Source organism: Trichogramma pretiosum, unplaced genomic scaffold, assembly GCF_000599845.2.
Source record: "Trichogramma pretiosum strain Unisexual culture from Peru unplaced genomic scaffold, Tpre_2.0 scaffold27, whole genome shotgun sequence".
Classification (NCBI taxonomy): Eukaryota; Metazoa; Arthropoda; class Insecta; order Hymenoptera; family Trichogrammatidae; genus Trichogramma; species Trichogramma pretiosum.
The window spans coordinates 466376-480689 of NW_019641694.1; the positions used below are offsets into that span (position 1 = coordinate 466376).

General features: G+C 44.6%; 1 protein-coding gene across 3 annotated transcripts; it reads left to right on the forward strand.

Annotated features, from left to right (window-relative positions):
* Window positions 1-5: 5 nt before the first annotated feature.
* LOC106648060 (monocarboxylate transporter 8) lies at window positions 6-13459 on the forward strand. Of its 3 annotated transcripts, none has more exons than XM_014364717.2 (10): window positions 6-432; window positions 4754-5213; window positions 6174-6379; window positions 7329-7557; window positions 7728-8218; window positions 8302-8533; window positions 8609-8784; window positions 8870-9092; window positions 9177-9424; window positions 9501-9650. In XM_014364717.2, the coding sequence occupies exons 1-10, from the start codon at window positions 352-354 to the stop codon at window positions 9648-9650; spliced, it is 2496 nt and encodes an 831-aa protein (XP_014220203.1). In that variant the 5' UTR covers window positions 6-351. The 3 variants fall into 3 exon arrangements, with proteins under 3 accessions (XP_014220203.1, XP_014220204.1, XP_014220202.1); XM_014364718.2 differs by lacking the exon at window positions 6-432 and adding an exon at window positions 773-1036; XM_014364716.2 differs by lacking the exon at window positions 6-432 and adding an exon at window positions 3692-4363 and having other exon boundaries at window positions 9501-13459.
* The last annotated feature ends 855 nt before the right edge of the window (window positions 13460-14314 follow it).

A 14314-nucleotide genomic window follows, 5' to 3' on the forward strand; every position in this document is an offset into this window, starting at 1 on the left:
GACGGCAAATACTCGCTTGTCTAGAAGCTGCTGCGGCTGCTACTCTCTCGTGCCGACGTGTGGACGCACCAGCACACAGGTGCCCATCGCGAGCTTTTACGCGAGAGCAAGTCTCGTCGGCTGGTGCGTGCGTGCAGTGCTGGTGCGCGGGTTATCGCTGCTGATCGCTCTCTGCTGCTGGCGTCTCTGGGGGTTATAATTGCGGCGGCGGGTGGCCCCGGGGGACGATGAGGCGACGTCCTCACAGCCCCAGCTGCTCGCTTGCTGCTGCTTCTGCCCCCGCTGCTGCCAACATCGTTGCTGACTGCACTGTTCCTCTTGGCCGCTGGACCGCCGGCTGAGCAAGAGCAAATGGGACCCGCCAGCAGCCGCGACAGTCAGCTCGAGGATCAGCTGCCCGACGATGACGGCCTACACATTGCGTCTCGCGCGGTAAGTCATAGCTTTTACCACTACCAGCTCGCGTTGCACTAGCTGCGATGCGCGCATACCCACGAGCGAGCCACCACCTCTCCGACGCGCCCGTGACGACGACGACGACGACGACGACGACGACGACTACGAATTAATTCTGCAGATTTACTCGTGATACTTGCGTCGTTGAGCGTATATCTACAGTGTATACGCACCTATTATACCTAAAGCTGTGTTGGCTTATTTGGAATTGGCGCGCAGGCCTACGTGTGTGTATCTCTCTCTCTCTCTCTCTCCGCTGTCTCGCTGATAATCGCGACGACCGATCGTATCAGAAGGCAGCACGCCCGCGATCTCGGTGGCGGTGTCAGTTTTGTTTCGTGCGTAGGCTCGTAGTCGCGACTAGTCAACGCGTCACAGTCGTCGACGTCGGCCGCTGGTGATCTCCTCTCCGGATCAGCCAACGACCAGCTCGTAGAGGAAGTAGCGGGCAGTAGGGAACGGGCCGAAGCTACCTGCTTATATCTGCCCATCGGATCGTCTTCCCCGAGCAACTGTAAACGTTTATCGACGAGAGCTTTCGTATCGCATGCGTAATATCATGTCGACGAGCAGATACAAGGTAGGCGATTCTACATAAGACGTATAGACGTGATGTATAGCGCGCTGCATTTGCCCGAGCTGATACATGCCACTGCAGTTGTGTGCATTGTTGTGTCGGAATTACCAGAGGGCAATTTCGCGCTCCATCGGACAAGCAAAGGCGAATCACGAGTTCTCGTGCAGCCAGAGCGAGACGACAAACTGCATACACAAACGCGAGCGACGAGAGATAATCGCGATAAGTGTGTATCAATTGCGCGCGCGGCTCGCCCGCCCGGCAGCGCTTTTATGCGCTGCCATGCCAGCGCAACTGCAAGCCGAGCGCAACTTTTCATATAATTACGCGCAGCATCCGAGCGCAAATAAAATAATCATCCTTTTTTCATGTGCGATGCTTTTAATGAAAGAGAAGAGAGAGAAAAAAAAACGTTTTCGCGCGCTCAGTACGCGGAGATCGAGGCTTGTGGAGCAACCTTGAACGGGTTTTTGCGTCCCTGACAGCTATGTATCTGCCTCTGCGTTTCTGTTTGTGTGTGTGTGTGTGTTGTGTGCGCGCATAGGCGCGTGCGAGGCTAATTGAATCATCATTGTTCAGGTTTTGTGTGTATAATCGTTACATGGGCATTTATCCAGAGGTCCGATGCGACCGAGCGAGCGATTCGACGCGAATGTCAGATGCGATTTGTCGCAAGCACGCGTTCTCGCGTGGATGCAGAAAAAAGCTCGGTCACGATCGCGAGATTTTATACGTGCTGCCTAATCGAGCGCACGTGTGACTGCCTACATATTAATAATGCCGAGGCATATTCTCGGGCCGCTATTTTTTTTTTCTCTTCAATTGCAATCTCGTCGAAGAGCCGATCGCGATTCCAAGCGTCCGTGCAGCCTTAAGACCGGCTTATCGACGAGTATTATCTTGCGAAAGATTTGGAATTGCCGGCGACGCCGTGTAACGTTATCTCTTCGATCGTATATAGATAATCCCAGCAGGTTGACGAGTAAGAATAGCGATCGCGAACATGTAATTACACGTGTGCGCGAGTCTTGGAGAACCAGCTTTATAGGCATATTGTACAGCGGCTGAGCGGAGATGCTTTCGGCTCGCCTTGTAGATCGGCCTCGGCAAAGGCGTTTCGCGCGCATTTCAACTGCAACGCACACCACGATATGTAATAGCGATAAATGCAGGCCCTCGTTTTCCGCGCGTTTACTGCGACAAAGAGAGTCCTTCCGTCGGTCGTCGAGTTGACTCATTTTGTTTGTGACTTTGAGTCATTCTTTGGAGAGCGCGAGCTAGATCGTTTCCGTCGACTGCCCGTGACCAGCGGCATCGAACTGCACAGTCGAAAAGCGAGCTGCACAGTCGGCGTATTACTCGCGTTACTCGGGCGCGGAGGGCCGGTGAACGTACGCATACTCGTGGCCTGCGCATAAAGCTCGTCGTGTGTGCAGCAAAAAGTGCAGCAGGCTAAAGTCACACACGCAGAGGCAGCGTCGAGCGAGAGTGGAGGCATAAATTTTTCATAATTCATTGGGAGAGTAATGCGTGCGTATAGGTCGACGTATCGAGTCGTTGTTATACTCGCTCGCTTCGAGCTCGAGACTCGGAGTATAGTCGCCGTCGCCGCGGAGTGGGAGCTCGGCTCTGGCGTGTGACTCTAGCGTGCGCGGCCACATAAACGCCAAGTGCACAAGAAAGTATAAGCAAAACGACGACGACGACGACGAGCGAGCGAGGCAAGCGAGCCGAGCAAACGAACGCGTATCGTATCGCGCCAGTGTCTATCCAAGTATATAATATATGAGTCATTTCACGTCAAGTCTCCTAGCGCGGCGCCCGCTCGGCATTATTAATCGAAACTGTTCAATTTGTAACTCGCCAGAAAAGCACCTAAATACAATCAGAAAAAATATGTGCCATATGATTTTGATAGGAAATTTCCTCAGCTTTCCGATGATGAGGTCAGATTTTCCAAAATTTTCCATTTTCCCCGGAAAAACTTGACATAAACTTTCAAACTCAAATATCTCAAAAACGGCATTTTTAAGATTTTTTAAAATAGTGCCAATCGAAAGCTGAGGAAATTTCCTATCGATATGCAAGTTTTCAGAGAGTACTTTTGATAATTACTCAATGAAATACAGCGACGAACGTGTAAAAACGTGAGATTTTGCGCCGCGCGGGGTACTGCGCGCGGGAACAGCTGCCGCACGGGCCGAAATGTCACGTTTTTACACGTTCGTCGCTGTATTTCATTAAGTAATTATCAAAAGTACTCTCTGAAAACTTGCATATCGATAGGAAATTTCCTCAGCTTTCGATTGGCACTATTTAAAAAAATCTTAAAAATGCCGTTTTTGAGAAATTTGAGTTTGAAAGTTTATGTCAAGTTTTTCCGGGGAAAATGAAAAATTTTGGAAAATCTGACCTCATCATCGGAAAGCTGAGGAAATTTCCTATCAAAATCATATGGCACATATTTTTTCTGGGTGCATTTAGATGCTTTTCTGGCGAGTTACAAATTGAGCAATTTCGATTAATAATGCCGCGCGGGCGCCGCGCTAGGAGACTTGACGTGAAATGACTCATATATATTAGCACGAGCAGCAGCAGCAACAGCAGCAGCAGCGGCGGCCAGCTGCTTGCGGCTCTCGGTATATAGCAGCGCTCGCTCGCGCAGTAGCGTTAACGCAGAGGTACAGCTCGGAGCACAGGCATGGCGTCGTCGTGCTGCTGCTTGCAACTCCGATTCGCGTGAGACTGATCGTGTACGGCAGCACGCGCTCTTACGCACATCGCGCCTCTCTTTCTCCTCGGACTGTCCTAACAGTCCCAACTGGTCGTGGATTGCAAAGTCGCGAGTAGACCACAACGACAACAACAACAACAATAACGTCGACGACGACAGTAGCAGCGACAGCAGAAGCAGAACTCGAGTCTCGCTCAGAGGAGCAGCTGTCAGTGTATAAACAAATACAAGCCATGGCTGCTGCTGCTGCGAACGACGAGCCTACCGACGACTGCTGAGTGCCGACGGGAGAGCTTGTGCTGCGCTCGATTCTCGTCGCCGTCCGTGTCGTTGCGTGCACATCGCGCCTATCGCGGCACGCACAGTAGTCGTAGTACAGTAGTAGAGTGTTGTGCTACTCGGTTCGGTGCGTACAACTACTCTGATATACACACACGCGACACGCGACAGACATTTATCCTCCATCGAGTGATTCCAAAGTGACTGCCTCGTAGCTGGCCAGCAGCAGGATGGACTCGACAAGCGTGTCCAGGGTCTCGCTCAGCAAGTCCCAGTACAGCGGCTACGGCTCTCGTCGCGTTCGCAAGATCAGCACGGTCGGTGTGTGGGCTATATTAGATATTATACCTTCTCTCTCGACCATAATCTCTCGACATGTTCTGTAAACTGTCTTTTACCAAGTACAGCGTACACATAGTGATTGCTCTCTCTCTCTCTCTCTCTTTCTCTCTCTCGGCTTGTGATACTATTATTATGAAGCTGCTGCTACGATCAGCTGATTCGCGTGCTCTGCTCCGTTCTGCCGAACTCGAGGGGCCTACGCAGGCGCTATGTGTACGCTGTGCTTCTATATACCCCCTATTAGCGACTACGCCTAATTCACGTAGAGCCGAATGTCAAATATTTAGCTGCAAAGCTCCGAGCTTATTTGGCCCTCGTGCACGTGTCTCGACTAACGCTCGATCGCGGTCTCGTGCCTGTTACAGACGGAGAGCGAGTACTCGACCGAGGAGCAGGCCCGGCTGACGGGCGGCGGACCCGACGACGGCCTCGGCGACGACCCAGCCAACTCGCCCGAGGAGGAGGCCGGCTCGATCTGCGATTACCATGACATACCGCCGCCCCCCGACGGCGGCTACGGCTGGGTCATCGTCTTCGCCTCCTTCATGTGCAACATGATCGTCGACGGCATCGCCTACACCTTCGGCGTGTTCCTCAGCGATCTGTGCACCTACTTCGATGAGAGCAAGAGCAAGGTCACCTGGGCCGGTTCGCTGCTATCCGGCGTCTACTTGATGGCTGGGCCCGTCGTCAGCGCGCTCACCAACAAGTACGGTTGCCGAGTCGTCTGCATAGCCGGCAGCATCCTTGGCACCTTGGCCTTCATTCTGTCCACCTTCGCCAAGTCCGTCACCATGCTCATGATGACTTACGGCGTTCTCGGAGGTCAGTATTTTCTCTCAACTAAATTCTTCTTCTTTTTCTTTCTCGCGACCAAATTGTTGCACTGTCATTCGCAATGTGCGATTCCTATTTTTGCGTACAAGCTATCGTACGCACTCGGACACGCACACACGACACGCGCTCACGTACACAGCCAAGCCCGATGAGCAACCCGCCCACCAAGTTCACTACACTTTGAGAGCGCTGCGCAAAGTTATTAACGCGTGCATCGCTCGTGTTATAACAAAGGCGGCGTATAAATAGTGCAAGCGACTTCGACTCGTAAACAAAACTCTGACACAGGCATATTAAAGCTGAATAAGCTGAGAAAGAGAGAAAGAGAGCTTCTTAATCGAATTACCACACATCGAAGCTTGCGATGCATTTTTACATTTCTCAACGCAGCTTTTTCCCTCCTTCTCCCTCTCTCTCTCTCTTTCTCTTTCTCTTGCGCAAGCTTTGTATGTTTCTTGAAATATAACTAGCCAATTCGCGTATTCCTTGAAAAAAGAGTTATTTCCGAAACTTGACTACAATCGTTTATTTCTCTTCTTTTCAATGCACAATGTCGGCAAATATAACATTCAATTTTAACTTAACAATGCCTATACATTTCAAAGAATTTGATTAATTTCGTCAATATTAATCTAAAAAAAAGAAAGTAACAAATATTTCGCCACGATAAGCAATTTTTGTACTTAAACCGATGTAATCGAAAAATTGAATATTTAAAATTTTTTATTCCATAATCACATAGATGATTAAAATCAAATTAATTAACTCCAAATTTGTAGATATTCGTTTACCGTTATCGGTCATATTGATTATTTTTCTATAGCATATTTGAATTATCAAAGGCAAAAAGATCAACTGATAAGATTTTGAGTATACAATCCGAAAAAAAGAGTAGATAAACCAACGCTTGAACTAGCTATAAGCGCTTTTTATTCTATTATTTTTCAGGTATTGGTTTTGGGCTTATTTATCTTCCTGCCGTTGTATGTGTGGGATATTACTTCGAGACGAAGAGGTCCTTGGCCACTGGGATCGCCGTGTGCGGCTCGGGCTTTGGGACCTTTCTGTTCGCACCTCTGGCCAACATACTTCTGGACGAATACAAATGGAAAGGGGCGAATCTCATTTTGGCTGGCTTCATTCTCAACTGCGTGGTCTGTAGCCGATTGTTTTTTTTTTTTTTTCATTCTCTCTTTTTATCCTACAACGATTTCTTATCTAATCTCTATTGGACTCTCCGGTGGATTCTGCGTATACGTTTATTTTTCCGCTAATAAGTATGCCTCGCGTAAAATGATTCGCGTTCTTTTTGAATTTCGCAATTTGTGCGCTTTCAGATACTACGCGTTTTCTTGAGAGCGGATGATGCAGAAAAATAATGTGCGTCTGACACAAACAAAAAATAAAAATACTCTTCAAGTACTTATACTCGCGTTATGCGCGCTTATATACTACAATTCGATCGGTATGCCGCTTATGGCGTCCTCACAGCGTCTTGTACGTACGGACGATGCGATTTAAATTGAGTTTGATTGCGTTAAATCAGTTACAATGAAACAACAAAATCGTCCTGTGTTTACTCGCCACAAAGTCTTTTGCTCGACGCATATGAAATATTTATCATAGGTGACTCGGTTTTTGCAAGAAAAAAGAATCAGCCTTACAAAATGTCACGTCGTGTCACGTCTTGCACAATCGCAGTGTGTATATAAATATTAAATATATACGTTCTAGCTTCATTAGCGCGAAGTATAAACACGCGCAGCTCGCGTAGGTAAAAACGATTTGAAAAATTGATTAAAATTAACGTTGCGTGGAATGTTATCCTCTCGTTGCTAACAATATGCCGAAGGATTGACATGTATACGCGTTGAAACTCGGCGCACAATTCACTCCGTGCAATGCGCGCCGATGACGACGACGACGACGACGATTAATAGTCGCGCTGCAATTATTCAAGCCTGAAATGCGCTGTAATGTATACATGTCGGCGTGTCAAACTTGATACATAGATCGCATGACACGTTTAGCGTGTACGCAAAATTATATACGAGCTGCGTTCGCACGGAAAACTGACCGAATGCGGGCAATTTATGCTAATAGATTTTTGGCGCGCTGATGAGACCGTTGCAGTACCCAAAGGCCTCGTCGGTGAAACCACTGCTGCAGCGAATGGCCGAGGAGAAGCGTTTCCAGATGGAACGTGGAAGCATCGGCGGCTCCTACTTCATGGTCCAACTACCAGATGGATCGATGGAAAAGAGAATGAAGATGCCGATCAACGTTGACCCTGGCGTCCACTCAAGCTTCAATTTAGACCAATTAGTGCCTGGTAAGAGAGTCATGTCGCTTACGCGTACGATGCCCGAGACGCAAATTACGGGGTCAAAAATCAGAACGATACGCACAACGGGTGTAGCTCGATGCGCGTATACAATTAGGAGCTTTGACGAAATTAATCCAAGCTAAAATATTAATTGTATAACTTGTGTGTGACACCAGTGCCGACGGTGCCGACGCTGCCCACTATATCGGAGGTCAAAGTCCAGGAGCACTCGTCGTCGGGGGCTACCAGTCACAGCGGCAGTAGCGACCTCAAGAGTTCGTCCATCAAATCGCGAAGTCGCAAAGGCATCGACGAGCCCGCCAAGGACGAGCAGACCACGTCGGCAGCGGCCACCGGAAGCAGCACCATCAAAGCGGTCCTCGAGAGCAGCACCGAGCAGGGGGCCAGCAAGTCCGCCGCCATTCCGCGAAACGCCTCGCAACCGGCCTTCACCACTCACGTGCAAGGTCTGCCGAAGAACGGCTCGGTACCGTTCTTCGATCGCATTCGCAAGACCAGCACCGGCGAGCGTTACAAGCCGAGCCTCAGCGCCATCAAGAACTCTCGCACAACCCTCAATTCCAATGGCGACATTCGTAAGAGTTTCAATCTGAGACTCTCCAACAGCAGTATGTTGGGATCCCGTAACAACAACGCCGATCTCGACGTAAGTCTTCTGTCACGATGCAACTTTAACCATAAATACGGCGGTACAACGGCCAACGTAAAATCTGGCTTATTTCTTCGCAGGACGATCAGAGCATCACGTTCACAACGAGCAACATGCGCATACCAAGGGAGAAACCATCGATGGTGAGGCCACTGTCGCGCAAGGATATTTTCTACAGCGGTAGCGTCATTAATCTTCCCGAGTACCAGAGCCAAAAGTCGTTGGCCAACTATCGTCAGAGTGTCATTTCCCTCCCAAAGTCCGTCAGAGGTGTTGACGCAAAGGATGCTGATATCGAGAGAGCCCCCCAGCGTAAGTTCAGCGTTCACGCGTGTTGTAGCGTAACAGAAAACGACACTCGCTAATTTTTCGATCGCTCTTTTACAGAACCACTTTGTCCCTGTCTGGAGTTACCCGAATCGTTCAAAGAAGCCCTGGGAACCATGATGGATTTGACCCTTTTGAAAAATCCAGTATTTCTCTTCATCTGCATCAGCAACGTATTCGGCATGGCTGGCCTCTACATTCCTTTCTTCTACCTCGTTGAAGCAGCTGTTGCCAACGTTCGTATAGCCCCTTTTCAAGGATCATTCTTGACACGCTTGCTGGGCACACTTGCTCTCACTTACTCGTTATCTTTTTCCACAGGGAGTCGAAAAGAAGCAAGCCTCGTTCTTGGTATCGGTTATTGGAATCACCAACACCATTGGTCGAGTGGCTTGTGGCTACGTGGCAGATTTCCCGCAAGTTGACTCGCTTCTGCTCAACAACATCTGCTTGATCGTGGCAACGATTGCCGTGTCTTTGACACCTCTCTGCACCACGACGATGCACTACATGATAATGAGCACCTTCTTCGGCATCGCCATTTGTACGTGCACATCTCGATAATTTACTCATACATTTCATAATATGTTTACTGTCATTTCATTGGAGATCTTTTCCATCCTTACAGCCGGTTACATTTCCCTTACGTCAATAATTCTGGTGGATTTATTGGGCCTTGATAAACTGACGAACGCCTTCGGTCTGCTAATTTTATTCAGAGGCGTCGCTGCCATCGCTGGCCCACCGATGGCCGGTACACTCTACGACTTAACTAATGATTACGGAATAACATTTTACATGGGAGGTTTTTGCTTCTTAATTAGCACCATAACGAGCTTCGTGGCTCCTATGATGAAACGCTGCATCACCCCGCAGGTAAACATTTCAACCCCTATATCTTGCTGGTTTTAAATAGTATATCAAAACTCATTTTTTGCGACTACTTTTACAGACTCAGCCTGTGATATTAGATACATTGACTCCCATCGACGAAGACATCGAGGAAGAGAATGAAGATGATATTCCTGAGATTATAGAAACTGCTCCATCGCCTCAGGAACAACCCGAGAAAGAAATAAAGCAGATTGAATCGGTCTTATAAACAAAAAGTGCTTTAATCTAAGTTGCTTCTACAGTTATTCTTTTTCATGCGTGGAATCGATTAAACAGAAACAGCAAAATAAAAACATTTACAACCGTCACTTCGAACTACTCTGTGATACGGCAACATTTTTCTCTCAGCAAGCTAGCGTATTTATATATATGAATGTTCAAAGGGACTAAGTGGTATTTTCGAGTACGCTTTACACATGCGTAATAAACTTTAAAGTGTAATACATTTCTTTTTCCGTTGACATGCACAAACAAACAAACGATTTAAAAAACCTAATAATACTTTGCCTGATGGAATTTTTACACGTGTAAAATAAAGCTTTAAGGGGGTGATTTTGGCCTCTGTGTGCGCGACTTAATAATTTTGATTTCTCATATAGTGCGCGCGTTCACACATCAATAACCGAGAGATTCGAGTATGTGTGAGAATGAAAAAAAATTCCATTGGTTTTGCAGCCAATTCAGAATTCTCGCTAGCTCAATTAAGTACTCAGTCAAATTCGAGTAGAAATGCTTAATTTATTTTAAAACAGTATCGATCGTCAGTATGTTAGTCAAAGAATTCGCAAACAAGAGAAAAGAAATTTACTTATATTATTGTGCATAACTATTATAGATAACAATAACACTGAGAATACATAATTTAATACTAATAATAGTAACATTAATATAAATACTAATAAAAACAACAACAATAATAATGTTAATGATATAAGTTAAAGGATTAAATGAATTAGCAATCGAGGCATAGGAAAAAAGGCCTGTTGCGTTATACCTATGTAAAAATAATACCGACACTAGAAGCTATTTTTGAAAAATTTGTAAGAAAAAGAGGCCTTTTTTCCGCAGTCGAAAAATGCAAAGCGAAAAAAAAGTTAAATGAATATTTATATGTACATATGGCACGTGTACATAAAGCCAACCTATAAATTGTAAACACCTAAATGAATCAATTATTTATGAGAACAACAATAAGAAAATGAGAATAAGTGGTTAACGAAAAAAGAGAAAAAATTTAATTGTAAATAGTACAGAGAAAAATATTTGTATATTGTAATAACGAGCGCGGATGGATTATCCTAAATAGCTTGAAAAAAAAAGAGAATGCATTTTCATTGTGGAATGGATAATGCTTCGATTATAAGCTTACGAAAAATTCATAGTCACGGTGAAAAATATTTGCGTCGATTGATGAGCAGTTACATTGAATTATTGCACATAATATAAATATATTTACATTAATTGTGAACGAAGGGTGTATAAAAAATATACATCGGGTAACATAAGAAATGATTACTCAAGTACATATATTTATCTATGAAACAAAAATGTAAAAAAAAGGTACACAAATATGTATGCGAAAAGATAAAAAAACCATATGCAATGAGAAACAATCGTCGTTTTTAGATCTCTTACTTCTTCAGCTTGGTGAACAATAAATACAATTTTAATAAATATTAAGTGAATAATAATCCTAACCATTGTAAAACTAATGATAATTTCATTGATCACGAGTAAGAGCTGTAAAGACACAGAAATATGTATAAGTTATATTGAAGAAAAAAACTATATTATTATGTATATTGTCTGAAAAGTGGTGTGCGTTGTGTGTTGTGTTAATTAACCTGACATTGGTATGTGCGCACAGCAAAATCGGCTCATTCTCTTTTTCATATATTATACTTAAATATATATACGCAACCTGTATATATATGACAACGTGCACTAATGATTTTTCAGAGCCTCGAGAGCGAGAAAGAGAGACATACATGTTCGTATAATAAACAAGTTAATTAACACAAACCAGCCACGCGATAAATATTTTAATACTTAAAAGGCATAAATTCATGCTGCTAGAGATATAATAGAAGACGCATTACTCTCATATTTTATATACGAGCCACAATGCGTACGAAGTGAGCTAAGAAAAAAAGAAAAATCAGCCGAGACAGTGGCCTGTGCAAATGATTATTTAAGAAAAAAAATTATTAATAGCAACGATAGAAAAGCTATTTCTATATTGAATATACGCTATACATAAATGCAGCACATCACGCGCGCTTCGTAAACTCGAGCGCCAAGATAAATAATATGCATAACGTGCTCTTGTGTATGCATGCGTGCGTGTACGTGGAAAAGCTGCAAAGGTCACTTCCGAGCTGTAGATCTCTTTTTATCGCAACATTTCGAATGCATGTGTGTATGTATGTGTGTAAGTGAATTGCGCGAAAAAGCAAAGAAAAAAAGATGAGACTGTTCGTCGGTAGCTGCGGAGAGTTGTAACTACAGCTTCTTATACGAATTACGACTGGCAAATATATACAAAGAGATAGCGCGTGTAACAAAGAAACACTCGCTATCAACTTTTTACTAAAAAAATAAAAAAAAGGCTTTCCTGCTGCTGCGATCTTTCTATATATTGTTGTACATAACATTACTATATATATCTTGTATCTGTTTTATTCGATTAAAAAAATGAGAGCGATGGACACATTTTTTATGTCACATCCTCGAGACGTCTTATATTGTATGTGTATGCCATTGTATTTAAAGATCATGATTATGTTTTTATTGATTGTTATTACTCTGTGTGTAAAATTTGTATCGTTTCTATACTGGAGAAAAATATATATATTGTATAATTCGATTTTAACAATTTTTATGCGTCTCAAAAAGTCTTTCGTTGCGTTATTTTGTAACTTGCGTCTTTACGTAGGTATATGTACATTGTACACGTAATAGGTTTGCAAGAGTGCACACGCCGTACTAATTACGTGCGTCTATATGTATATCAATTTTAATGTATTTATCCTTGTTTTGTTGCTAAATGGAAGAAAGAGCGAGTGAGAAAAAAGTTAAATCGTGCACATGTGAATACGTTTACGTTGATTTAGGGAATCGCGTGTTCAGAGGTATATCGTATTTATTATTACTGATATTCATACACACACATATATTATTATGATATTGAATGCGACCCAATTTGAATTTTTATTTGTTAACTCGAGATTTGGTAAATGGTTTTTATCGACGTATCATTCTATATAAACCTTTTTAACTACAGATGTGTGTGTGTATATTTATGTTATATTTTATAATGTGTACAAACATATATGCATTAATGCGTACGTATACACGATTAGATTCAACGTCACACAAAGAATTAAGTGACATGCCGCGCGAATTTACCAAGTCCATGTCTGTGTCTGTGCGTGTGTTTATAAGTTTACGCTATGTGTAATTGTTCGCGCGCGAATGCTTTATCCCGCAATCGAGTGCGTCATGCAATGTATACGTGCGCGTGTGAGTGAGCGAGCGAGCGAGTGAGCGAATACAGCAATGCTTGCGAGTCGCGTGAGCATGTTTACATGCGGAATGAGCCACGCAAATCCATTCACTTAATCAAGAGAACAAAATGCAAAAAAAAAAAGAAAAAAAATAGAAAGCGTGCGCAAGCGAGCAAAATTTAGCAACTTTGCTTGTTGAAAGACTCGAGGAAACGTCACTAGTGCGTGTTTGTGTGCGTTATGTTTTTTCCAATTGTAAAATGTAAATTCCACTTGAGCTACAGGTGGACAAAAAAGAGGAAAAACGAAAAAAAAATGCGAAAAAGAGAATCGAGACGAGATCCGAGAGAGCACGCTAAGCTCTTGCCTATAAAGCTTGACGTACGTGCTTCATCGTACTCTCACCCAAATGTTAATATATAAATATATAAAATGTGGTACAAAGAAGGACAAATGTATTAGGTAGTGTTTATCAAAATTAAAGAGAAAATTATGAATTTTTATTATGGAACTCTTGTGTTTGTTTGTTATCGAATTTTTTCACACTTAGAAACCTACCCCCAACAAGTGTCGATGCAATGGTGAGTCAATCGCATAAACTCGGGCGGGAATTCATAAGCATGAAACTCGTGCGTGTGCAACATAAGAGAAGACGACGATACGCGACACGTATCTAATTATAAATGCCTCGAGGCATTATTAATCTAAGTCGCCGATCGAGTGTCGTTCGCGCGCACAAGTTGCTGCAGCGACGATCGCTACGCTACGCAAACCTTGACATCCGTCCATATATATATTATATACAGCAGCACACGTGGATGCGCACAGATCCACGTGCGCTGCGCACTTTCTCGAACTCACCTGCGCGCTCGTCCTGCGCGAAAAAAGCACTCCTCGTCGGAGCCCCATCCTTCTAATTTTAGAACTCTCTCGCCGCCTCGCTGTAACTTATCTCGGGCCATTGCACCTTGTACGTACGTGTGCGTGCGCCTGTGTGTGTATGCGTGCGAGAGAGAGAGAGAGAGAGAGAGAGAAGGAAAGAGCAAAAAAGCTTATCGGCCATACGTATAGCTATAACTCCTCGCGGGCCACGCTCCACAGAAAGCACGTGCTCGACGCTCTTGGAGCTTGGAGCGTCGTCGCTGCTGCTGTGAAATTTCTTCCTTTCGCGCGCTCGTTTTTGGCGACGGCTACGGGCCGGCCGCCGGGTCTCCCTCTCGACTATATATACCTATACCTACCTACTGTAATACCGACGTTCTTTGCGCATGCGACCTTGGCCCCGAGAGTCGAGAGTCGAGACTACACGGAGAGAAGTCGTATACATAGAATACCTATACCGGCCGATATTCGAGCCGACTGTCGC

What these genes read in the sequence shown, in the direction of transcription:
- LOC106648060 (XM_014364716.2), top strand. Translation starts at nt 4,277, where the DNA reads ATGGACTCGACAAGCGTGTCCAGGGTCTCGCTCAGCAAGTCCCAGTAC. An exon ending in TATCGAGAGAGCCCCCCAGC is followed by an intron (nt 8,534 to 8,608) that starts GTAAGTTCAGCG and finishes GCTCTTTTACAG; the next exon opens with AACCACTTTGTCCCTGTCTG. An exon ending in CTTCTTCGGCATCGCCATTT is followed by an intron (nt 9,093 to 9,176) that starts GTACGTGCACAT and finishes CCATCCTTACAG; the next exon opens with CCGGTTACATTTCCCTTACG.